The sequence below is a fragment of the Carcharhinus amblyrhynchos genome, chromosome 9 (genome assembly GCF_965287045.1).
Source record: "Carcharhinus amblyrhynchos chromosome 9, sCarAmb.v2.hapA, whole genome shotgun sequence".
NCBI classification, from domain to species: domain Eukaryota; kingdom Metazoa; phylum Chordata; class Chondrichthyes; order Carcharhiniformes; family Carcharhinidae; genus Carcharhinus; species Carcharhinus amblyrhynchos.
Genome location: NC_137332.1, coordinates 100,596,332 through 100,622,217, shown reverse-complemented (window position 1 = coordinate 100,622,217; position 25,886 = coordinate 100,596,332). Strand labels below are relative to the sequence as shown.

Sequence of the window (25,886 nt, the reverse complement as noted above, 5' to 3'; positions counted from 1 at the left end):
TTCAAAGAAAGGCCATTTTCTCAACTCACTCCTTCTGTCTTTCCCGGTTCACACTGAGCCTCAATCTGATTGGACACAAAATAGGATTGAACCGTCTCTGGCAGAATAGAAAAAAAGTTGAGAAACTGCCTCAATGTTGAGAACTGTCCAATCAAGTAAATACACCTGATGACATCATCAGTTGCCGGGTAGAATCAGCTGGAAGGAGTTTGACACAGTGACAGAGGGAAGGAGATTAAGAACAGGAACAGGGCTGAGTGAACCATCCAGTTCGATCACTGCTGATCTGGACTCCAGTTTCTGACTATAAAACAGATCCTTAGATATCATTACCCAATAAAAGTCTCCAATTGTCCAGATATTCATTTTTTTTGTGCAAAGACTGGATGTGGCTTGCACACTACTGATTCATTTTAACATTATTAACAGATCGAACAGATCTCCCCTCAACATTCTAAATCTCCGAAATAAAAACCAAGTTCATACAAATTCATTTTTACTGTGGTCTCCTTCTGGAGACCAACACTGCACCCCCTCCAAGACCAATCTCCCCATCCTCAGGTGTGGTGTCCAGAACTGAAGACAGTGACTCCAGACAGGGTCTGAAGAAAGTCTCTCTGTAAAACTGAAACTTCACTTCCATCACTTTGTACAACATCCAGACACAATCAGTGTTCCATTAGACAGACTGGTGAAATGGGCAGACACAGAGCAGTTCAAATACAATCCAGTGAAGTATTTTAAGTGCTGCAGTTTGAACAGAAGAATGTACAGAGGTAATGCAAACTGAATGATACAGTTATAAAGGGATTGTATGAACAGAGAGATCTGAGTGAGTGTGAGGCATTCGACCTCTGACCTTCGGGTAAGTGTTCTCCAAGGTGGCCTTCACGACACAAGACAGTGCAAAGTCGCTGAGCAGAGACTGATAGCCAACTTCCACACACATGAGGATGGCCTCAACCGGGATCTCGGTTCATGTCACACCATTTGTAACCCCCACGGCTTGCCTGGACTTACAAAATCTCACTCACTGTCCTGTCTGGTGACAATACACATCTCTTTAACCTGTGCTTCATGCTCTCTCTCCCTTCACATTGTACCTTTTAAGACTAGATTAGCTGTAAAGATTCGCATTCCAATCAGTATTCTGTAAGTTGTGTTTGTGTCTTTATATGCCCTATTTATGAACAGAACTCCCACTTAACTGATGAAGGAGCAGCGCTCTGAAAGCGAGTAGCATTTGCTACCAAATAAACCTGTTGGACTTTAACCTGGTGTTGTGATACTTCTTACTGTGTTTACCCCAGTCCAACGACAGCATCTCCACATCAGGAATATGAGGCTGGCAGGAAGGTGTGATGAAATTGTGAAAGAAGCATATTTACCCCATTGTTTTATATATAGAGGCACAGAGTACAAAAGCAAGGAGGTCTCACTGAACATTGATAAAATATTGATTAGATCTCAGCTGGAGAATTGACCCCACCTCTGGTCATAGTGTTTTAGGAAGGATATCAATGTATTCGAGAGGGTGAAGAGCAAATTTGCTGGAATATTATTGGAGATAAGGGACTTCTGAATGACACTGGGACAATTCAATGTGTTGGGCTACGCATATCTTTCATAAAACATGGAAAGACATTGCATTGCCCCAATAATGGATGCTGACCTGGAGTTTATTTCTATAAATAGGACCATTAACTTCACCTTGGATAGGGAGCCAGCCTGCTGTCACCTGGCCTATATGGTACTTGAGAAAGACATGTTTGCTAGTTTTGAATTGGAATCATTTCAAGTGATGGGGAATAAAACTGAAAGGCAAAGGCGACTGATGTTTTGGAAATCGAATTATAGGGACAAACTTTAAGTTTTGAACCTGTTGGTTTTGAACTCAGTCTCTTTGGGGAACGAGTTTAGAAATTGATATGATCCAGTCCGATTCTCTCTCAATCTTGCCTCAAATTGTGTCTGGTTCACAACCTGCTGCCAGAGAATCCTCATCTGAGTGTAACCTGTCTGCATTTTGGACCTGCAAGGCTGGAACAGTAAGAATTGGTCCAGATCCATATTCCCCTCCGTGCCAAAGATCTGTTGGTGTGAGACTCCAGACATCCACGGGTCTTCACATGAGAGGACACCAGCTCGACAGCATTGAACCCCTTCAAACTTTATCCTTTATTTTAAAAAGCCTATTCTCTGAAGCGCATCTCTGCATTGATTCCCTGCTCAGGGGTTGAGGGTCATATTTTTACATGAACAGAAGACCAGTTAACAGACAGGGGACAGAGATTGGACATAAATGTTCGAGTTGCCAACTGTGACTAATGGAGTGTCACTCGGATCAGTGCTGGGACTTCAATTTCCAACCTACATTCATGACTCACACCAAGAGGCTGAGTATAATGTATGTAAATTTACAACAGCTACAAAGCCAGATGGAAGTGCAAACTGTCAAGGACGTAGAGAAGCTGCAAAGAGATGTGGACAATTTAAGCGAAGGTGCAAGGTGGCAGACAGCATGTAATGTGAGCTAGTATGGGGTTTACACTGCATCTCAACACAATATGGCTTTCTACGCATTCACACTGGTCCATACAGATGTCATTCTGCTGAACCCAGCCAACCAGAAGGTGTTTAAATTGGAACATGTCCATCCTTCAGTAACAGCATCCCACTGTTATATTGTACAAGGGAGGAATAAATAGAGTACAGAGTAAGAGACAGAGTCAGAGTGAATTGTGGCTCTGAGACACAGGTGATCAAAACCAAGTACTGGTTCCAGGAAACCTTGTAAAGTCTGTTTTTTACCTAGAAAACTTCCATCAAAGAGATATCTTAATGATACTATATCAGAGACAGGCACATTATTAATCTCACACTCAGCCTCAGTTACCTGTTGTAATCTCTGCAGATTTCAGACAAAAACGCTTTGTGAAATAAATGATTGTGTGCAAGAATATTTCTGAGACCAGGCCACATTTATTTACTCATTAATTCAGGTGTAGTGAAGTCAAACAGTTTTGTCTGTGGGCTCAGTGAATGCACATTGCATAACCATTGGAAGTGAAATGTGGCTTCCTGTTTCACATGGAGGGAAAGCATTAGAACTGCTCACATATGGCAGAGAGCAGAGCTGTGGGGCTATTCAAATTTGCTGGCAAGGATAGAAAAATAGAAAAGTAGAACACTCTATCTTCAATGAGAGACTTTGGTGCACTCTACAAGAAACACAAAAAATCCATGAGATAGAAATGACAGAATCCCAACGGTGTAGAAGAAGGCCATTCGGCCCATCAAATCTGCACTCAATTCTCCACCAGAGCATCTGACACAGACCCTATTCCTGTCACCCAGCTAATCTCCCTAATTTACTCATCTTTGAACACTAAGCGACAATTTAAGCTTGGCCAATCAACGTGTCAGAGGAAACCGGCGATCTTGAAGGAAGCCCATAGGGCACAGGCAAAACATGCAAACGTCACACGGACAGTCCGTATTCCAAAGCTGGAATTGAACCCGAGTCCGTGGTTTGTGAGACAGCAATACTAACCACTGTGCCACGTGACTTCCTTCAGAAACTGATCAGAAAAGCAAATGGTACCTTCATCTTTATCTCAAAGGGATTTGAGAACAGAACAAAAAATTCTTGCTACAAATTTAAAGACCGTTGCTGAAACTGCAATTCTGTGTAGAGTTATCCTGGCATTTGTACAGAGAAGGTTTAACTGGCAGATTCTTGGAATGATTGGGATTTGTTTTATGAGGAAAGGTTGTGCAGGTTGGGGGATTATTCATTGGAGTTTAGAAAAAGTAAAGTGATCTCACTGAAACAGGTTAGATTCTGACAGGGCTTCATTGGTAAGATACTGGAAGATTCTTTCTGTTGGTGAACAATAAAACGTGAGGGGAAAGCCCCAGGGTAAGAGGTGAATCAGTTAAAATGACGAGAAATTTCTTCACTCACCTTTGTGATTTACAACCCCAGAAAATTAAGGATGAATCCTGACTGAAGGTATTGAAGATAAATAGATCTGTGGTGTCTCAGGGAATGGAAGTTACAGAGAGTAGGACTGAAAGTCAAGATGAGGCAGAAGATCAGCTATGACTGTGTTGGAACTTGGGACAGGTTCAAGGGGTTGAATGGACTATTTTGCTGTTATCTCTCACGTTCTCTGGCAAAATCCCTGGCAAAATCTTTTCTCACTTATTCCTCAACCCCCACCTACTATGTGGTGTTTCTTGATTTTCAGAAGGCGTTTGATAAGATGCCGCACAAGAGGTTATTACAGAAGGTGAGGGGGCATGGAGTTGGGGGTAGGGTGTTAGCGTGGATAGAGGATTGGCTGTCAGATAGGAGGCAGAGAGTGGGGGTGAATGGGTGCTATTCGGATTGGCAGTTGGTGACTAGTGGAGTGCCCCAGGGGTCGGTGCTGGGGCCTCAGCTATTTACCATTTATATAGATGATCTGGAGGAGGGAACCGAGTGTATGGTGTCGAAATTTGCTGATGACACCAAGATTGGTGGAACGGCAAATTGTGCGGAGGGTGTGGAATGTCTGCAGAAGGATCTAGATAGGCTGGGCGAATGGGCCAGGAAATGGCAAATGGAATTTAATGTTGTCAAGTGTGAAGTTGTCCACTTTGGTAGGAATAATGGTAGGAAGGACTATTACTTATGTGGCGAAAAACTGCAGCATGCGATGGTGCAGAGGGACCTCGGGGTCCTTGTGCATGAGTCGCAAAAACCCAGCCTGCAGGTGCAGCAGGTGGTCAGGAAGGCGAATGGGATGCTGGCCTTCATAGCGAGGGGGATTGAATATAAAAGTAGGGAGGTCTTGCTGCAACTGTACAGGGCACTGGTGAGGCCGCAGCTGGAGTAGTGTGTGCAGTTTTGGTCGCCGCATTTACGCAAGGATATTTTGGCCTTGGAGGGAGTGCAGAGGAGGTTTACTAGGCTGATACCGGAGTTGAGGGGGTTGAACTGTGAGGAGAGGTTGAATAAACTAGGCTTGTACGCGTTAGAATTTAGAAGAATGAGGGGAGATCTCATTGAGACGTATAAGATGATGAATGGAATGGATAGAATAGAGGTGGAGAGGATCTTCCCGCTAAGAAAGGACAGGAGGACTAGAGGGCACAGCCCCAAGATAAAGGGGGGGCGGTTTAGAACGGAGTTGAGGAGGAACTTCTTCACTCAAAGGGTGGTGAATCTCTGGAATTCTCTGCCCGTTGAAGTGGTGGAGGCTGCCTCACTAAATATATTTAAGACACGGGTGGATAGGTTTTTGTTAGGCAAGGGGATTAAGGGTTAAGGGGAGAGGGCGGGAAAGTGGAACTGAGCCACAACAGATCAGCCATGATCTTATTGAATGGCAGGGCAGGCTCGAAGGGCGAGATGGCCTACTCCTGCTCCTATTTTTTATGTTCTTATGTTCTTCTTGGCTGACTTATACTTCATATCTCACCCCAACAATCCCATCTCACACTCCATTACCCACAGAAATCACTGCACACAAAGGGACGAGCACTATCAGTACCTCTGTGGTACTGTCCCTCTCAGTCTGTGAGCTGTGTCCTGTACTGATACTGTCCCTCTCAGTGTGTGAGCTGTGTCCTGTACTGATACTGTCCCTCTCAGTGTGAGAGCTGTGTCCTGTACTGATACTGTCTCTCTCAGTGTGTGAGCTGTGTCCTGTACTGATACTGTCCCTCTCAGTGTGTGAGCTGTGTCCTGTACTGATACTGTCCCTCCCAGTGTGTGAGCTGTGTCCTGTACTGATACTGTCCCTCTCAGTCTGTGAGCTGTGTCCTGTACTGATACTGTCCCTCTCAGTGTGTGAGCTGTGTCCTGTACTGATACTGTCCCTCTCAGTCTGTGAGCTGTGTCCTGTACTGATCATGTCTCTCTCAGTGTGTGAGCTGTGTCGCTGCTTATATTAAACCTTGTACCATTGAACCAATTACGATAACAATAGGCCTCAGCTTGCTGAGCCATGTTTGAGAAGTTACTGTGTTTGTTCAGGAAGGAATTGATTTGAAAAACTAAATATTTAATAAGACAGAGTTGAATTGAAAGTTGGTGGGCAATGAAATAGAATTTGATGATTGGATGCTGGATAAGATTTGAGAAATTGGAATGTTTGGGAGAAAGTCGACAGGAAGAAACAAATAGTGTGAGATCACGGAGATGTGAGACCAAAGATTAGATTATTGAATCAGGATGAAGAAATAGATCTCGCTGCTTTTCAGAAGTGGGCTATTGATGTCTGGTTCGTGGAATGTCTGGTTGGTTCGAAAAAAGAAATTAAACGCTGTCGCTGCAAGAGTGGGTCAGAGGCTGAGAATTTGGTGGAGAGTAACTCAGCTCCTGGGCAAAAGTGACTCGATGGGCCGAACGGCCTCCTTCTGCACTACAAGGATTCTATGGTTGATCGATGGTTGAGTTTATTCAGACAACAACTGAAGAGAGGGAGAGGGGAGGGGTGGGGGAGATTGTTGATGTTCTGTGAATTCCGTGTTGAAGTTGGAAAATTGTGGGTGAACTGAGGCAGTTTGATGCTGTTGTCCGGATTGTAACCGCGGGGAGACAGACCTGGGGCAATGCCATTGAGATGATGGAAAATGAGCTGCCGGATTGACTGTTGTCGGAAAGAGAGAAAGTTCAAATAAGTTTCAAATCAAAACCGGGACTGAAGCGGATCCTCGGCTTCCGGGTGGGAGAAATTAAACCGGAAAATTACAGTGAAATAGAAATGAGAGTGAGTGAAAGGAATTTCAGATTGTGTCCCCAGAATTGAGAAAATAAAACAAGTTTTACTTTTTAAGTTGAAGAAGTTTGGAGAAGTTTTGGAATTGAAACACACTCTGTTGGAAACTCCGCCCTCTGTTGTTTCAATGGAACAATCTTCAATGTTTCCTTTTCGGTTATTTGTGAAACGCGGTTTTCCCTTCATTTCAACAACAGACATTAGTGAAGAAAGAAGATGTGATGGAATTTATTTTATCCCCTTTTAAAAGGCACGTGCTACATTTGTAAGGTTGAAAAGATCCAGAGTGAAACTTGAAGTGATGTGAGAAAGAATTGTGTGTACAGATGTGTGTGTGTAAATGTCCTGTTAGTGAATGAGGAAAGGCTGTGTGAATGCTCTGCATTGCTGTTCCTTCAGAGCGGCTCCAACTCTGATGTGTTCTCCTGAAAATGGTTAGGTCTAAAGGGGGAGAACAGATTAAAAGTTTTGAAACTGAAAACTTGTTACCGCTACAATGAAACTCTTTTGAAACGGGTGAAACATGTGGATTTCTAATCCTGATACAAATCCACATCTGTCAGAGTGGAGTCGTTTTTTTAAAGCTTTGACGGTGTAATTTCGAATTGAGGAGCTGAATTTAAGGTGATTGTTGGTGGATTATTCTTGTGTTTAAAATCTTCATAAAAGCCACCTTGAGGAACAATTGGGATTTTATCTTCTAATCCAAATTGCGCCAAGGTTTTTACTCCGAAATATCCAGTTTGAAATGGTGAATCCACAAGACTTGAAGAAATATTTTTGTTCTGCTGAAACCGCCATTACTCTGAGAACATTGTAACCCAGTCTCTTCTTGAAATCACAGTAACAGTGAATTCCTTCACCAAACATGTTTTAATTTAGAATTAACCCATTCAGCTCCGAGCACAATAAACCTTTTCTGTTTCATAAACTCACACACATCCGCACAGGTAACAATTGTGTCCAACACTGCAAAGTGTAACAGTATTTCCAACAGTTACAAGAACTGGAAACTTAGCTGCAGACACCAGTTTGTACAAAGGCTTTGATATTTCAAAGATATTTGTGATTTGCCAAGACAGAGTGCTTGGAAATGGGAGATCTTAACTTGAGCACACTTTCCAATGGAGTTTTTGTTGAAGTATTTTATCAGTCTCACAAGTCGGCTTACATTATCACTGCAATTGTTACTGTGAAAATCCCCGAGTGGCCACACTCAGGCACCTGTTGCTGAGGGAGAATTTAGCATGGTCAATGCACCTAACCAGCACATCTTTTGGACTGTGGGAGGAAACCCACACAGACGCAGGCAGAAGGTGCGGACTCTACACAGGCAGTGACCCCAACCGGGAATAGAACTTGGGTTCTTGGTGCTGCCCATTGCACCCACTTAAAGAAACATTAAAAAAGGGCAGAAGAAATTGAAATTCACAAATTCTTTACATGTGAATTAATATTTTAAAATGCTTAAGGAGAAATTTGCTGGGATTTAAAATACACTTTAGCTTATGCATAGGACTATGTCAATTTGAGATGATTTGATAAATGTAAGTATCATTTAATCTGCTTAAATAATGATATGTCATCTAAGATAAGGAGCAAACATGTCGTCCCAGAAATCAAATTCAATGTCAAAAAATTATATTTGATTGTCAATGTTATCCAGGGCTCCCAGTTGAGATGGGATGGAAAATAATGGGATGTTTCTCCAAGGAGAGTGATTGAGAGAGAGATGTAGTGTTAGGAAACATACACACTGCACACATATTAGCATCATCATGGGTGTAATCTGGTATTGAGCTATATTTTACAGAAAGGAAAATAGTTTAGACTGGTAATTTGCTGACTTATTCTTGGTGATGTTCGTGCCCTTGTATAGAGGAAGGTTTCTAACCAGCTAATAAGATTTTTAACAGGATCCTTAACTCCCCTTCCCGACCCCACCATGCCAAGTAATAATGTTGGGAAATGAGTGCTGGTGTGATTGATGAGTGTCATTCTGTTATGTGTATCGTAGGAACTATACAATCAGTGAGGAGAAGCTTTAGCCTGAGTGAGACAGAGACCAAAGGAGTAAATTTGGTTATGTGGTTCCAAGTGGAAATTTAACTCACAAATCTTTTGCACATTCAGTTTTAGAGGAAAGGCCAAATTCTAAGGTAAAACCGGCAGCCTTCAAGTAAGTTAAATAGCCTAGCTGCCCCAGGTTTTCTGTAGATGTGTATCTTCTGTGAAAACCATTGTTGGAAGGTGAAAACAGAAGTAAAAGTCAGCAAGCACACCCATAGTACCCCTGCAATGGCCATTTTACAGGTATAGCTCAAAACTCTCTCTCTCTGACTGTGGAATTCAGGCAAGTCAGCAAGGAATGCACCTGAAAAGAAAACTGGGAAGCTTCAGAAACTACAGAAGACTGGATTCACAAAACTGACTCTTCACTTGCTGAAACCAACTCCACTGAGAGCTTGAATCACAACGGCTGCACCACTCACTCAGACTCAACTCACAGCTTTTGCCTTACAGGCCACACCGCTACTCTGAACAGGCAGCACAGAGCCACATTCACAGGCCACACTGGACACAGCACCTTATTTGGACCAATCTAGAGAGATCTACCCAGCAGACACCCCATCTTCTGGGCCTGGGCAGCACAGTGGCACAGTGCTTAGCATAACTGCCTCATAGCGCCAGAGACCTGGGTTCGATTCCCGGCTTGGGCAGCTGTCTGTACCGAGTCTGCACGTTCTCCCCGTGTCAGCATGGGTTTCCTCTTATTCACAGTAAACTTCATTGCAATGTTAACATAAGTCTACTTGTGACACTAATAAATAAACTGGAAACTTTAACTTCTGGTCAGCACCCTCTACCCCTCCCCCACCCCCAATTCCCCCACCCCTCTCACCCCCACCATGTACAAACCCCAAGGGAGCTCTGTTGAAGAGGATGCAGCAGTGGGACAAGGTTACAGTGATGCAGATGAAATGTGTACATGAACATTGCACAGTCTTCACCTCGATCCTGCTGGGTCATTTCTGAAGACATTTAAGAGGCAATCGCATTGCTGTGGGTCTGGAGTTATCCTGTGTCTCTGGATTCCTATCCAGTGATAATACCTCTACACTGTCAGCAGCCCAAACTCCATGCGGAAGTACCAGGCATGTATCACACACCTTGATGTGTGATGGGTTATCAAAATCAGGAATTACTGCTTGGGGAGGTGGAACTGGATAGGAACACAAAGGTCACCTTCCTGCATCTTCCAGATCTGAATCTGGAATGAGAGGCTGGAATGGTAAAAGATCATTGTGATCCAGCTAAAGAGATGTGCAAAGAACTGATTTTATCTTCACTTACAATCCCAGGTGGCAATCTTTTTCGAATATCCAGATACAAATATCCACCAAATATTCCCATCACCGTCTGTTACCACCTCTTGATGTGCATTTCTGACCTTGCAATGGTCCCTCTGCTGTGGGAGCAGACAGGACTGTCACTCAGCCTCTGCTGTTCTCAGCCAGCCTCTCAGGCCTAAACACAGAACCCCGTCCCCAGCTACTGTGGGGACCAGTGGCCGACCACAACACTCTTGCCTGCTTGCGCCGATCTACCCTCACAACTTGCCCCAAACCCCACCAGCTCAGAGAGATCCACTTTGTGACTTCCACTACAATAGCCAGCACAAACCCCCACCCCTCTCCTGTCATGGCCAGCCCAGAGCATGACCCTCCCTCCCACACTGATCAATGTCACACAGTGCACAGTGTTTCCCTCCTGCCCACCAGCACCAGTCAGCTGCCCCAGTCTGGCCCCTCCCCAATAGGCCTGCCCCCTCAGGCCCCACCTTCATTGCATGGCCTGATACCCAGTTGGCAGTGCCAGGGTGCTGGACTGGCATTGCCCAAGTATCACCCTCCCTTCCAGTTGCCCCTGGGGGGGAGCCACAAGGCCTCTATTTCTACCAGCGAGGCCATTACATCTAGTTCCCCATTGGTGGGGGCCCGCTGTGACTCGCACTGGAGAGAATCTCTCCTGGTGAGGCCACAGAAGCAAGTGAACCCAGACGATAATGTCCCAGACTCGTGAATTCAATACAAAAAATATGTAAATTTTATTTGAATGATTTATTCAGCCTTGCACTGGAAATGGACGTGAAGCTGACCTTGCCGGATGTCTGGTGTGGGTAAGATCCTGAAAGGGGAGAAATCGGGTGTGAACCTGATTTCTCGACTTGCTCACCATATTACCGGCTCACCCTGACCATCAGCCAGTGGGGCACAAAGGTAAGATCACCGCCCGAGACAGGGTAAACAGAGTGAAAGTGTTAATAATCATACATAAGCTGCTATTAGAGAAACCACAGTCTCTGTTAAAGCTTACCCAGGTAAGCGTCAAGGCCTCGGCACAAGGAAGGTAAGCCTAGAATACAGGTTCATTTATTAACAAAGACTGCTAAACTGAAAGAGTTCATTAAATTAGACATCTGGAGATGGGAGAGGTATTTGATATCTCCAAACCCAGACACAAGACAGGATGTTATAGGTAACTTGTAACAACATGAATTCATAGAATCATAGAATCCTTACAGGTAGGATGCCATTCGGTCCATTGAGTCTGCACTGACCACAATCCCACTCAGACCCTATTCTTGTAACCCTCATGTTTACGCTGCTAATGCCCCTGTCACTAGGGTCAATTCATCATGGCCAATCAACCTAACCCACACATCTTTGGACTGTGGGTGGAAACCGGAGCACCTAGAGGAAGACCACACGTCCAATCGGAGAATGTGCAAATGCCACACAGACAAGTGTCTGGCTGGAATTGAACCCTGGTCCTTGATGCTGTGAGGCAGCAATGCTAACCACTGTGCCACCGTGTTGCCCAACAGTGCCACCATGCTGCCCCACTATGCTGCCTCTATTAGATCAGCTAATATGATTGAATGTTCATGCTACTTGGATATTATAATTGTTATAACCCAGGTCAGAAACTCCAAGGTATTTTATGAAGTCAGCTTGAACCATGTTTTACATTTTGAATTTGGCGAGAAAAAGCATGCAATGTTTCACTTCAGCTATGATTTAAATGACCCACTAGAGAGCGTTTCTCAATAAAAATTTATTTAAGAATACAGTTCACAAATAGAATGAATATTAGCAATAACCTTTATTATTACGGACAAGAAAAACAGTACCATGTTAGTGTACAAACTTTAACAATTAAATACACCTTCCAATATAAGAAGCATCTTTAAAAACATACATCAACTTCACGTTTAGCACAGAAAATAAGAATACCCACGTGGTTTGCAGTTCAGTAATGCCTGTTGTGAATTAGTCCTTTGGATAGCATTGAAACTCTGGCATGTCAGCCTTATAACTTCCAACAGACATTGAGACAGAGATAAAGCCACTGCTGGCATCTAGCTAATAACCAGCAAACCACTGACAGCACAGTTTTCATTCCAGGGAGGCAAGAAAAATTGCTTCCAACATAGCAGAATTTCTAATAACGGAGAGAGGCACGGAAATACCTCCTTTCAGTTTAAAGTCCAAACATCTTCTAACTAAAAAAGTAGCCAGCAGCCCAAACCAAAAGTGAAATAACTTTTATCATCTGACCTATCAAGCATTCTTTCCTCTCACAATTGAAAAACGTTGTTAACTCATAAAGCTCCAGGACGTCACAGTAGGCCCAGATTAAAAATGAACAAAACCCATTTGAACCATTGAAACAGCAAAATAATGACACCTTAGAACAAAAGTTGGCAAATACAGCAAAAAAAAAGCTGCTTACAAACTGCAGAGAGATGATTTAAATATTCCAAGTCTTAAAGGCACAATCGTGTCACATAATTAAACAGGCATGCAATGGTGGTGATTGGTGTTTAACATTTGTATCATATGCATGTTGTAACCTTAATCAATAGTTGTGAGTGGATAGTGATAACTCCCATACCTTGATTGGTGTGTTAGTTACTTGTAATCATGTCCAAAAGTATAACTGCTTGTGCAATTCTGAATTCTGTACAATGGCTGGCTTTCTGGGATGCTTGCTATATAGCTGGCATAGATGTGAGACTTAGTTTGGTTATGTCAAGGGAAAAATGTTGTAACAACTAGAAAAGCCTGATTACCAACAAGCCCCACAACACAGGGCAGTCAGAATGCCTTAAACAGTGTAGATCCTGATAGAGCAATGCCTGACAACCCATACCCTTTAGAATCAGTGCAGGGTAAACAATAATCGCCTGATGAAGGAGCAGCGCTACAAAAGCATGTAATTCCAGATAAATCCCTTGGACTTCAGCTTGGTGTTGTGAGACTGCTTACTCCAGAATCTGTGCAGAATAAACAGGTCAGATCAGAATAGCTTCAAAAGTGCAGCTCCAGATGGAGCAATTCCTGATAAACTATTGCCACAGTTCCATTCACAGAGAGTCACATATGTAGTGTTTAAATCAGTCCAACACTGTCATTTCAATGAAATTTTCCCAGATTCTCGCATCCACTGTGCCACTGATCTCAGGACTGGTATCCCTAAATTACAAATTGGACACTGAAGATGAGAGAGAAATACATCGCTATAGATTGAGGCAAACCCAGCAGAGCTGGAACACCCCCAACAAAACCCATCAGATCCACCCAACTCCACATATACCAGCAGCAAAATCTATCAGACCCCCGAACACCTAATACTGCAGAAATCTGGAATAGGACAGACAGTGTCGGAGTGAAATTAAAAGGGAACCAGGAAAGTAAAGTGAGGGCATGAAAATATCAAGCAACCTCCAAGGATGTTCTCTAAGTACATGAAGAGAAAAGGAGAAGGAAAGGGTCGGGTCTGTTGCAGACCAATAAGATAGTCTGTGTGAGAGGGTGGAGAATGTGGTGAGATTGTGAATAAATACATTCCCACTGTCTTTGGGTAACAGGGAGCAGTGCTGATATTGCTGTTAAGGAAGAAGAATGTGAATTACTGAATCAAATAAACATTGTAACAGAGGATGGATTAACAGATTTTAGAGTTTTCAAAGTAGATAAATCTCCTGGTTAAAAGAAGCAAGGGAGGATATTCAAGAAGCTCTGAGCATCAGAATCATCCATCCCGGGCTACAGGAGTGTGGAAGGAGATTAAAGGACTGCCAACATTACACCATGGATTGAAAAGGGAAGAAAAGGTAATCTGTGTAATTATACCCCAGTTAGTGTAACTTCAGTGTTGGAAGAATTATTGGAACCAATTTTGAGGAACAGCACAAACCTTCATTCAGGCTCAGCTGAATTAAAATTTGGAAGAGGTGAGAAGGAGGGTTGATGAGGGCAGTGGGGTGGATGTGGTCAAGGGAGATTTTAAAAATGCTTTAGACAAGGTCCCCATGGTGGATATAATTATGAGGAGCCAATGTAAATAGAGATGACACATTTACCTTAGCAGAGGGTCAAAAACCAGGGGCACAGATTTAAAATAATTGGGAGAAAGATCAGGGGGGAAATGAGGAAGGAGTTTTTCACCCAGTGGGTGGTAGGGATCCGGGACTCACTGTCTGAAAGGATGGTAGAGGCAGAAACTCTCACCACATTCAATCAATCCTTGGATGTCAAGATGAAGAGTATTGATCCACAGAGCTACAGACTGAGTACAGGAAGGTAAGATTAGGCTGGAGAGTTCTTCATTAACAGGCAGGATTACGATGGGCTGAATGGCCTTGCTCTCAATTATAAATTTTCTACGACTGAACATTCCATCCACACAACACCAGCTAAACCCATCAGAACCCCAAACACCAGCTAAACCCATCAGAGCCCCAAACACCAGTTAAACCCATCAGAGCCCAACACCAGCTAAACCCATCAGAGCCCCAAACACCAGCTAAACCCATCAGAGCCCCAAACACCAGCTAAACCCATCAGAGCCCCAAACACCAGCTAAACCCATCAGAGCCCCAAACACCAGCTAAACCCATCAGAGACCCAAACACCAGCTAAACCCACCAGAGCCCCAAACACCAGTTAAACCCATCAGAGCCCCAAACACCAGCTAACCCCATCAGAACCCCAAACACCAGCTAAACCCATCAGACCCCCAAACACCAGCTAAACCCGACAGACCCCCAAACGCCAGCTTAACTCCTAAATTCTACTTCACAACCCAAACATCCAGCGAATGATCAGAATCATCTCAAAACACGACTGATATTAAATCCTGTGGGAGCGGCACAGCTCAGTGACCAACTTCAATGAAAGATCGAGTGTTACAAATTCGTTAAGGAAACTGAGTATCTTAGCAGAGACTGGCGAGGCTGTGATGTTTCGACACCTCAATACCCACAATGTCTCCACCCTCAGACTGTACAGGAGCAGCCATCTCCAGGAGGCCAGTCTCAAAGCTCAGTGTTGGATTGGATGAGCTGCTCTTTAGTGACTATACAGCGAGAGACAGACACTAAGCTCACATCCCACCCACCAGATTGTACAGTTAAATCCAACGGGAATATCCCAGTTAGAAGGATCAGCTCCCAATAATTATCAATACAGTTCATACCTAAGGACTGCATGAAGGAGCTAGATGAGGAATCTCCTTTAACACAAGCTGTTAAAGGAAGAGGAGGCATTAAAAACTGTTCATTATCAGAGAGAGAAACTGTGGATGTGGTAAAGAGAAAATGAGAGAGACAAAGAGAAACATGGAGAAAGAAAGAGGTTCTCACACACATACTGACGGTGACACACACAAGTAAACTCTCTCTCACACACACGGTGTTTGATGATCACCTTACCGTTTGCAGGATTGTTGTCGCTCTCCCCTCTCCCTGTAAAACAAGGAATGTTCAGTGAGTGAAGAGAGGGAGAGAAAATCAGAGGCAGAGGCTGGAACCCCCACAACCAAATTCTGAACCTTCACTCCCACCACAACCTGAGACCCTCACTCCCACTCTGACCCTGGACCATTACTCTGACCTGAAACCGTCACAGATACCCTGAACTCCAATCCGCAATCTGAGACTCTTCCCACAATTCACAGACACTCCCCCTTTATCATGAGCCCCCTACCCTCCCATCCCAACCCTGGGGATGTTCCACCCACTCTGTGCTCCCCCCCCCCTCCCCACCCACAACACCAACCTGAGACCCACAGCCTGAGCCACCCCCACCCTGGAATACTCTCCCAGAATCCCTCCCCCCGCAGTGAGGAGCTGCTATTTTCCCTCCAATTCCTACCTTTCTTCTTGTAGATGACGACAGCCACAATGAGGAGAGCGATGAGCACGAGGACCCCGACCACAATCCCGACAGTAACAGCAACCTGGGAGCGAGACTTTGGTTCTGTTAGAGAGAGAATCAGAGAGACTGAGTGAATCAGGGAGAGGGAAAAGTGAGAATCAGAGAGAGGGAATGTGAGAGAGTGGGACAAAATGAGAGAGAGAGAGAGATTGAGAGAGAGAGAGAGGGCGAGCATCTCAGAGTGAGTGAGGGAGTGAATAAGAGATACAGAAAGCTCAGACAGAGAGAATGAGAGAGTGAATCAGAGAGAGAGGGAGAATCAGGAAACTCAGGAAAAAGGACACAGGAACTGTCCATCCGGCCCATCCAGTTGATCCTGGTATTTATGTTCCACTTGAGCCTCCCCCCATCATTCCTCATCTAATTCAACCATTTTAACTCTATTCCCCCCTCCCTCATTTGCTTGTCTATCTTCCCCTTAAACTATACTCTTCAGTTCAGCCACTCCCTGTGGCAGCGAGCTCCACATTCTCATCACTCTTTGGGTGAAGAGATTTCTCATGAATTCCCCATTGGGTTTCTTGTATTGATGGCCACTGGATAGGCTCTTCCCACAACAGGGACACTCTCAATGTGTCTGTCTATAAAAAACCTTTCATAATTTTAAAGTCTTCAGATTAGATCAACCCTCAGCCTTCTGTTTTCCCGAGAGCAGAGACCCAGCCGGTTAATCCTTTCCTGAGATGTCCACCCACTCATTTCTGGAATCATCTCTGTAAATCTTCTCTGAACTCTCTCCCCGACTCTATATCCTTTGTATCAAATGGTGACTGGAACTGCTCATGGTCACAGAATTATCACATAATACAGAATTATGCAAAGTACTCACAATCAAACAACAACTGCACTGCGCGTATCATCCGCAGGCAGTGGGAATTGTGGAAAGGGCTAATGGGACTTTAAAAGAAAAATTACCTAAACTGACTGAAGAAACTGGATTAAATTGGCTGAGGGTATTGCCCATGACATTGTCTCACATGCGGGTGACTCCCTACTCGTGGACCGGACTGTCAGCTGCAGAGATAGTCTATGGTCGGCCAATGAGGACTGCCTGGGATGCCCACAAAAATCCCCTAGAGGGATTAGACCTCCATGTGATGGGTGAACAGATGGAGAATTATTTGAAGCAATTAACACTTTCTCTGAAGTTTCTCCACTCACAGATGAAACAGGCACATCTCCCACAGACAGCAGGGACAGCTACCTCTCAATACCCCGTGGTCGAACCTGGAGATTACGTATTGGTATAGAACTGGGATAGGAAGAAATTAGGACAACGCTGGAGCAGACCTTTTCAACTACTACTGACCACATCGACTTGGGTCAAGCTTGACGGATGTTCAAGTTGGCTACACTTGTCTGATTACAAGAAGATCGTCTCCAACCCAGATACGAACACAGGATGAAGATCTTCATTATATTTTTCGGACTTTGTGGACTATTTGGACTTATTGGACACATGGTAGTAAAAAAAAGTTACCAAAGACTGCACGCTAATACTTATATATATATGTCATACATGTATGTTGAAAAATTGAATATAAGCAACTGTTGGGTTTGTAGCCACATCCCCGTCCATTCGTGGGAAGGAATACCTCTCCAATCCCTCCCATCCGATATAGCAGAAACAGTTGAATGGATTCGATGTCAAAACCCGACAGGGATCGGGGGAGATATGATAGAATGGAAACTGGCTGGCTATGAAATGATTAGGTTTTCAACCTGGTACCAGCCTGCTTATAATCATGCCCTGCTTCCACCCTCCCTTGTCATCCCCTTGAATGATGTGCGAGGTTCCCTATGTTTTAGTAAATCAGGGAAAGGAAAGTTGATGGGGCAAAATAGATGCAACCTTACAGCTGAGTGGCAAGGACCAAAAGCAAATCTATCTAACAAGGGTATGTTTGTTCTTGATTGGTCTAAAGTATGGAATATAACCTCCAATAGCTTGTGGGCATATACTTCCCAAACACCCTGGATGACATTGGCTGATGATTTTATGGCCTATAATGGAACAACTGACAAACGTAACAGCGGCAGAAGCCAGGACAACTGGACAGGCACTGGCCGAGATCTCGGCTGAGCTGGTGCTGTCCGGACTGTGGCATTACAAAATCGACTGGCTTTAGATTATCTGTTAGCCTCACAGGGAGGCACGTGTGCTATTATAGGTCAGGAATGCTGCACTTATATCCCAGAAACATCTGAAAATATCACCAACCTGGCTGAACATATTAAGAAACAGGCTACTCAGATTCAAGAGGTTGGCTGTGAATTTCATGAGTATAACCCACCGGGTTGGTTAGGATGGTTGGGTCACGGATTATTCGATTGGATCTTTAAGGCTTTTATTTTGCTATTATTACTGTTACTTGGGATAGGGTTGCTTGGTTGCTTGTGTAAATGCATTACTAATCGAATCATGGATATACCTGTTTAGTTAGTTGTCATGATATGACAAAAGGAGGGAATGTGTATGAATGAAGCAGTGCATGATGGGAAAAAATGGTCAAGTACTTGGTATAAAATAAAGGAAAGCTGACCAAGCTATTCCAAAAGGCCAGACCCCTGTAAAACTGACTCTGAATCACCTAAGTCATGACGAACACCCGAGAAGGCCAAATGACTGACCTCAGTCTGTCTTGATGTGGTTGACTCCATATACCCTGAGATAACATACAGGAAATTAGATAAGGTCAGATAAGGGAGTCACAGAAATTTTTATTACATCAGGAAACAAGACATGATCAGGGATCACAGAACCTTCTTGTCCCCTCAAAGGGCAAGATAATGATATTATTGATGAGACAAAGAGGTCTCAGAGGTCACTGAATCCTAATACAATTGATGATGTATTACTGCTTGTATTACTAATTGAACATGTACACTGATAAGAAAAAGGTATAACTGTGGAACTGATTCGAGAAGCTGGCGCGGTCTTGGGATAGAGTCAGCAGTTTATAGGGACTGCTCTCTGTCTCCAAAATTCTGCCAGATACTGCATGCAGTTTTGTGGTAATAAAGGCTAGCTGTTTTTTCAAAGCAAACTTTGTTAAGTTTTAATATCACAGCTTGGAAAACAAGAAATTCTCCACTACAAGATTGCAGTTATAACACAGGAAACCCCTTTTGCAGCAGTGCTGACATCCCTGTCTTTGAAGTTACTTGTGCGATTGTGGCTATCCCAGCAGGACTCTTCCTGTTGAAAGCCTATATCGTGATCTGCCATCAGCAGCTGTTGAAAGCCGGTATCGGAAACCACCATCTGTGTAACGATGTCTAACTAATACAAGTAGATAAGATTTACAAAGTCTACAAAATAACAGCCAGATTAAACTCTCTGTCTTTTTACAAATGAGTGTTAAAGCATGTAAGACATGAACAAATTACTTATATTAATGTCAGGATCAATATAAGCCTGGGAAGATCAGCCATGATGAAGGGTTATGTTTGTGACATATTCCAGGTACAAAATCCATTAACCCTTTTCCTTCAGGCACAAAATGCATTCATCCTTTTCCCTACTTCACCACTGACCAGAAACTCAGCTGGACTTACCACATAAACTCAGTGGCTGCAGGACAGGTCAGAGACTAGGAATACTGTGGCAAATAACTCACCTCCTGACTCCCCAGAGCCTATTCACCATCTACAAGGCACAAGTCAGGAGTGTGATGGAATACTCCCCACTTGCCTGGATGGGTGCACCTCCAACAACACTCAAGAAGCTTGACACCATCCAGGATAAAGCAGCCTGCTTGACAGACACCACATCTACAAACATTCAATCTCTCTACCAACGCTCACTTGCAGCAGTGTGTACTGTCTACAAGATGCACTGCAGCCATTCACTGAAGATCCTTAGACAGCACCTTAAAAATACACGACCACTTCCAAATAGAGGGACAAGGACAGCAGATAAATGGGAAAACCACCACCTGCAAGTTCCCCTCCAAGCCATTCACCATCCTGACTTGGAAATATATCACTGTTCCTGCATGGTCACTGGGTCAAAATCCTAGAATTCCCTCCCTAACAGCACTGTCACCACCACCTTCTCAAGGGCAACTAGGGGTGTGCAATAAATGCTGGTCAGCCAGCAACACCCATGTTCCACCAATGAATTAAAAAAAAATTCCACTTTCTGTCACTCCGAATAACTCCCTTTACTCACAATCTCTGCTTCTATCTCAAAGTCAGTGAGTGAGCCATTCTGTCACTCATCCCCTAACTCTATATGCTTTCACCTTGTCAATCAGTCCATCACAAACACCCTTTTCTATTACATTTGAAAAATTAGATGATATTATATCTATTACAGTAACATTGTCTATTTCCTTTGTTACATCCTCAAAAAATCCATTAAGTGGAGTAAAACAAGATTTTCCATTTCAAAATCCATGCTGACTATTCATTGTTAGAGTATTTGATTCTGGATTTTCATGAATTGTCTCCAATAGAAGGAATTCCATTATTTTTCTGAATATTGATCTTAATCTGACTGAAGTAAACTTCCAGGATGCACTGGGTCCTGTCCTACTGTAATATTTGATATGATTTATTAGTCACATGTATTGGTATACAATGAAAAGTATTGTTTCTTGGATATACTGGGGCCTGTCTACCCTCTAATATCCCAGGCACGCTGGGCCCCACTTCCTGTCATATCCTGTGATACACTGGATCATCGCATACAGTAATATCCCAGGATACACCAGGCCCTGTCTATCCACTGATATCCCAGGATACACCAGGCCCTGGAAGGCTGCAATATCCAAGGATACACTGGGATTTGTTCTACTCTAATATCCCAGGATACACTGCATTTTGTATTATTGCAGTATCCCAGGATACACTAGGTCCTGTCAGGCTGCAATATCCCAGATACACTGAGCCCCACCATACTGTAATAACCCAAAACACCCCAGGTCCAGACTGACTCTAATGTCCAGTGTGACATCAGGCCCTGTGCTAATCTAATATAGTAAGAAGTATGACAACAGCAGGTTTAAGTCTAACCAATTTATTTGATAGTAAACTCACAAGCTTTCGGGGTTTGCCCTTTGTCAGGTGAATGGAGAGTTCTGGCCTCAGATTCTCCGGTCACCTGACGAAGGGCAAACCCCGAAAGCTTGTGAGTTTACTATCAAATAAATTGGTTGGACGTAAAGCTTGGTGTTGTTACACTTCTTAGTGTGTTTATCCCAGTCCAACGCAGGCATCTCCACATCTAATCTAATATCCCATGATACACTATATCATGTCACACTGTAATATGTGGTCCACTTTGGTAGGAAGAATGGGAGGAAGGATTATTACTTACGTGGCGAAAAACTGCAGCAGGCGACGGTGCAGAGGGACCTCGGGGTCCTTGTGCATGAGTCGCAAAAACCCAGCTTGCAGGTGCAGCAGGTGGTCAGGAAGGCGAATGGGATGCTGGCCTTCATAGCGAGGGGGATTGAATATAAAAGTAGGGAGGTCTTGCTGCGGCTTTATAGGGCATTGGTGAGGCCGCAGCTGGAGTACTGTGTGCAGTTTTGGGCGCCGCACTTACGCAAGGATATTTTGGCCCTGGAGGGAGTGCAGAGGAGGTTTATTAGGCTGATGCCGGAGTTGAGGGAGTTGAGCTATGAGGAGAGGCTGAATAAACTAGGCTTGCACTCGTTAGAGTTTAGAAGAATGAGGGGAGATCTCATTGAGACATATAAGATGATGAATGGGATGGATAGGATAGAGGTGGAGAGACTCTTCCCACTCTGAAAGGACAGTAGGACTAGGGGGCACAGCCTCAAGATAAAGGGGGGGGCGGTTTAGAACGGAGTTGAGGAAGAACTTCTTCACTCAAAGGGTGGTGAATCTCTGGAATTCTCTGCCCGTTGAAGTGGTGGAGGCTACCTCGCTAAATATTTTTAAGAAGCGGGTTGATGGGTTTTTGATAAGAGAGGGGATTAAGGGTTATGGGGAGAGGGCGGGAATGTGGAAATGAGCCACGACAGATCAGCCATGATCTTATTGAATGGCGAGGCAGGCTCGAAGGGCTAGATGGCCTACTCCTGCTCCTATTTCTTATGTTCTTATTATGTTCTTACACCAGGCCCTGTTATACCGTAATATCCCAGGATACACCAACATCAGTCATACTTTAATATCCCAGGGTACTCTGGGCTCTGTTGTACTGTAATATTGCAGGATACTCTGGGCGCTGACCAACTAAAGGATCTCATGATACACAGCGCCCTGTCCCACTGTAATGTCCAATAACGCAATGGGTCCTGTATCCCAGTTATTTCCCAGCATGCACCGGGCCCTGTCGTGCTGGAATATCCCAAGGTACACCGGGCCGTATCCATCCTGTAATATCCCACAACACACTGGATCCTGTTGCACTGTAATACAGCAGGATACAGTGGGGTATGTTTCATATCAAATCCATGGATACACAATTACTTCCCTCTAATGGTGGTGCTATGATATATACCACACTGAAGGTTAATATTTATTTCCCTCTCTCTGTATCCCGGGCCTCAGACTGTCCTGGGCTGACAGCTCAGCACTGACCCTCCCTCCGGTGATCCTGCTCTGAGGCTGGGTCCTCTCTAACAGTGAGAAACAGTCTTACCGTAAATCACCACCAGTGTCTCCTTCATCCCGCTGTGTTCCACCCGACAGGAATAAACGGCCTGGTCCTCTGGATCAAACTCGATCCATTTCCGGATCTGGTAGGTGCTGTCGTGATTGGGTAAGATCCCAGTGGACAGAGTCTCACCAATCACCACTCCGTCTCTCCACAGATTCACCTCGATGGCCTGAGGGTAAAACCCGGTTACGGCACAGGACAGCCGGTTAGAATCACCCAGACGGGTAAAGGACACGACGGGGGCAACTGAGAGAGAAAGAAAGGGGAGTCAGTACAGGAACCTCGAGATAGAGAGTCCCGGCATCACCCCCTTCACCGACTCTCACTCCCCCCTCACTCACCGACTCTCACTCCCCCCTCACTCACCGACTCTCACTCCCCCCTCACTCACCGACTCTCACTCCCCCCTCACTCACCGACTCTCACTCCCCCCCTCACTCACCGACTCTCACTCCCCCCTCACTCACCGACTCTCACTCCCCCCCTCACTCACCGACTCTCACTCCCCCCTCACTCACCGACTCTCACTCCCCCCTCACTCACCGACTCTCACTCCCCCCTCACTCACCGACTCTCACTCCCCCCTCACTCACCGACTCTCACTCCCCCCTCACTCACCGACTCTCACTCCCCCCTCACTCACCGACTCTCATTCCCCCCATCCCGCCCCCCCCACCCCCCACCCCCGCCTCCCCCACCCGCCCCCCCTCACCCCCTCCGTCCCCCTCCAAACAACTCCCCCGTCCCCCCCACAAACAACCCCCCCTCCGCCACCCCCCAAACATCCCCCCCTCCGTCCCCCCCAAACAACCCCCCCTCCACCACCCCCCCAAACTAACCCCCCTCCGTCCCCCCCCAAACAACCCCCCCGCCACCCCCCCAAACAACCCCCTCTCCGCCCCCCCCAAACAACACCCTCTCCGTCCCCCCCAACAACCCCCCCCCGTCCCCCCCCAAACAACACCCTCGTCCCCCCCCAAAACAACCCCTCCAAACAACCCCCCGCCTCCATCCCCCCCCCCAAAAATCCCCCCTCCATCCCCCCCCCAACAACACCCCCGTCCCCCCCCAAAACAACCCCCCCAAACAACCCCCCCTCCGTCCGCCCCCAACAACCCCCCCTCCGTCCCCCCCAAAACAACACCCCCCGTCCCCCCCAAAACAACCCCCCCCAAACAACCCCCCCTCCGCCCCCCCAACAACCCCCCCTCCGTCCCCCCCCCAAACAATACCCCCGTCCCCCCCAAAACACCCCCCCCAAACAACCCCCTGCCTCCGTCCCCCCCCAACAACCCCCCCCTCCGTCCCCCCCCAAACAACCCTCCCCTCCGTCCCCCCCCAACAACACCCCCTCCGTCCCCCCCCAAACATCACCCCCCCCCCCAAAACAACCCCCCAAACAACCCCCCGCTCCGTCCCCCCACAAACAACCCTCCCCTCCGTCCCCCCCCAAACAACCCCCTACCTCCAACCACCCCCCCAACCAACTCCCCCTTCCAGTCCCCCACCCCACCCGACCCCACCTCACTCACCGACTCTCACTCACCAGTTCTCAATTCTCTCTGTCCGTACTCCAGGTATTTTCTCAGCCACTCGATACACTCCACCTCCAGGTAATCTTTCCATCGCTGAATGATGTCGGTCTGTTGGTCCCACCTGTTTTTGGCGCTCTCCCCCCAGGGCACCGGGGTCACCCACACCATGTGATCCTTGTCGAAGCTGAGAAAATCATGTCCATCCCACCCATACTGGGTGAATCCACTCGTGGTCCCATTATCCATCAGGTCACAGCCAGTCATCAGCTGGAGGAAATGGATCCCTGTGGATCAGAAACACAAACAGCCAATCAGGGACACTCCCAATGGGTGAGCCCACCTGCACAACCAATCAGAACTAACCTCACTGCGTGATCTCATCCCACCAGCCAATCAACATCAACTACTCTGCCCCCGCCCCCACTCACAGCCAATCAGAGCCAGCCTCAATCCCTCCACACATTCACAGCCAATCACGTTTCCTGTCACATCTCCAATCGCAGCCAATCAGCCTCCGGCTCCCGGTTCCTGATCCACTCTGGGTTTCTCCTCATTCCCACCTGGATCCCCGGGTGCTGGGAGAGTGAGCACTCACCTCCTGTCTGGCTGCTGAGGGACATGAGGAGCTGAGTATAAACTTTAAAACCCATCTCCTGCTCCTGCGCGAGCTTCTTCTTCCTCTCCCAGGCTGCCGGACCCTCGCTCTCCACCATCCACTGCTCCCGGGGGATCAGCTCCCTCCGATCACTGTCGTACATAACAAACTGGACACCGTCCACATAACCGACACCCACAAACTCCGGGAAACCCGGGATCGGAGTCATTCCCGTGAGGAAATACCGGAGAGAGTGAGAGCCTGAAATAGAGAGAGAGAGAATTCAGGATATACACCCTAAAAACACCAACACACACACACACACACACACAGATTGGGGCATGAACCCCAAAACACTGATTCCAAACAGAGAGCAAAACCTCCACCCAGCCTGGCATTGCCCCTCTCACACCCCATCACTCACTGACCCAGGGTTAATACCCCAGTACCCAGTCTGGCATTGTCCCTCTCACACCCCATCACTCACTGACCCAGGGTTAATACCCCAGTACCCAGCCTGGCATTGCCCCTCTCACACCCCATCACTCACCTGCAGACACCTCTCCACACAGAAGGACCAGCTCTATCAGTCCAATCATTGCTGCTTCCCTCATCTTGGGGAAACATTTGGAGGAAACTCTTTTTCGAAGAAAGACCATTTTCTCAACTCACTCCTTCTGTCTTTTCTCGTTCACACTGAGCCTCAATCTGATTGGTTCAGTCCTATTTTGTGTCCAATCAGTCCGTATTCGAAAAGGCGGAATTGAACCCGAGTCCCTGGTTTGTGAGGAAGCGATACTAACCACTGTGCCACGTGACTTCCTTCAGAAATAAATCAGAAAAGCAAATGGAGCCAACATCTTTATAGCAAAGGGATTCGAGAACAGAACAAAAAATTTTAGACCGTTGCTGAAACTGCAATTCTGTGTAGAGTTATCCTGGGATTTGTACAGAGAAGGTTTAACTGGCTGATTCTTGGAATGATTGGGATTTGTTTTATGAGGAAAGTTTGTGCAGGTTGGGGAATTATTCATTGGAATTTAGAAAAGAATAGAGTGATCTCAC

The 25,886-nt window shown here is 45.8% G+C and overlaps 1 protein-coding gene across 2 annotated transcripts in view; it reads right to left on the bottom strand.

Moving 5' to 3' along the window:
• The window catches only part of LOC145348142 (class I histocompatibility antigen, F10 alpha chain-like), a 31,872-nt gene extending 7,371 nt beyond the window's left edge, over positions 1–24,501 (bottom strand). Inside the window, exons 1-5 of one of the 2 annotated variants that reach the window (XM_080196307.1) lie at positions 24,238–24,501; positions 22,674–22,937; positions 15,992–16,096; positions 15,550–15,582; positions 12,911–13,110 (exon numbers count right to left, since the gene is read on the bottom strand). In XM_080196307.1, the coding sequence (XP_080052433.1) occupies positions 13,076–13,110; positions 15,550–15,582; positions 15,992–16,096; positions 22,674–22,937; positions 24,238–24,490 (690 nt within the window). In that variant the 5' untranslated portion in view covers positions 24,491–24,501 and the 3' untranslated portion in view covers positions 12,911–13,075. Of the gene's footprint in view, positions 1–12,910; positions 13,111–15,549; positions 15,583–15,991; positions 16,097–22,673; positions 22,938–24,237 lie in introns of those variants that run through there. The other variant, XM_080196305.1, reaches the window with a different exon arrangement.
• Positions 24,502–25,886: the final 1,385 nt, after the last annotated feature.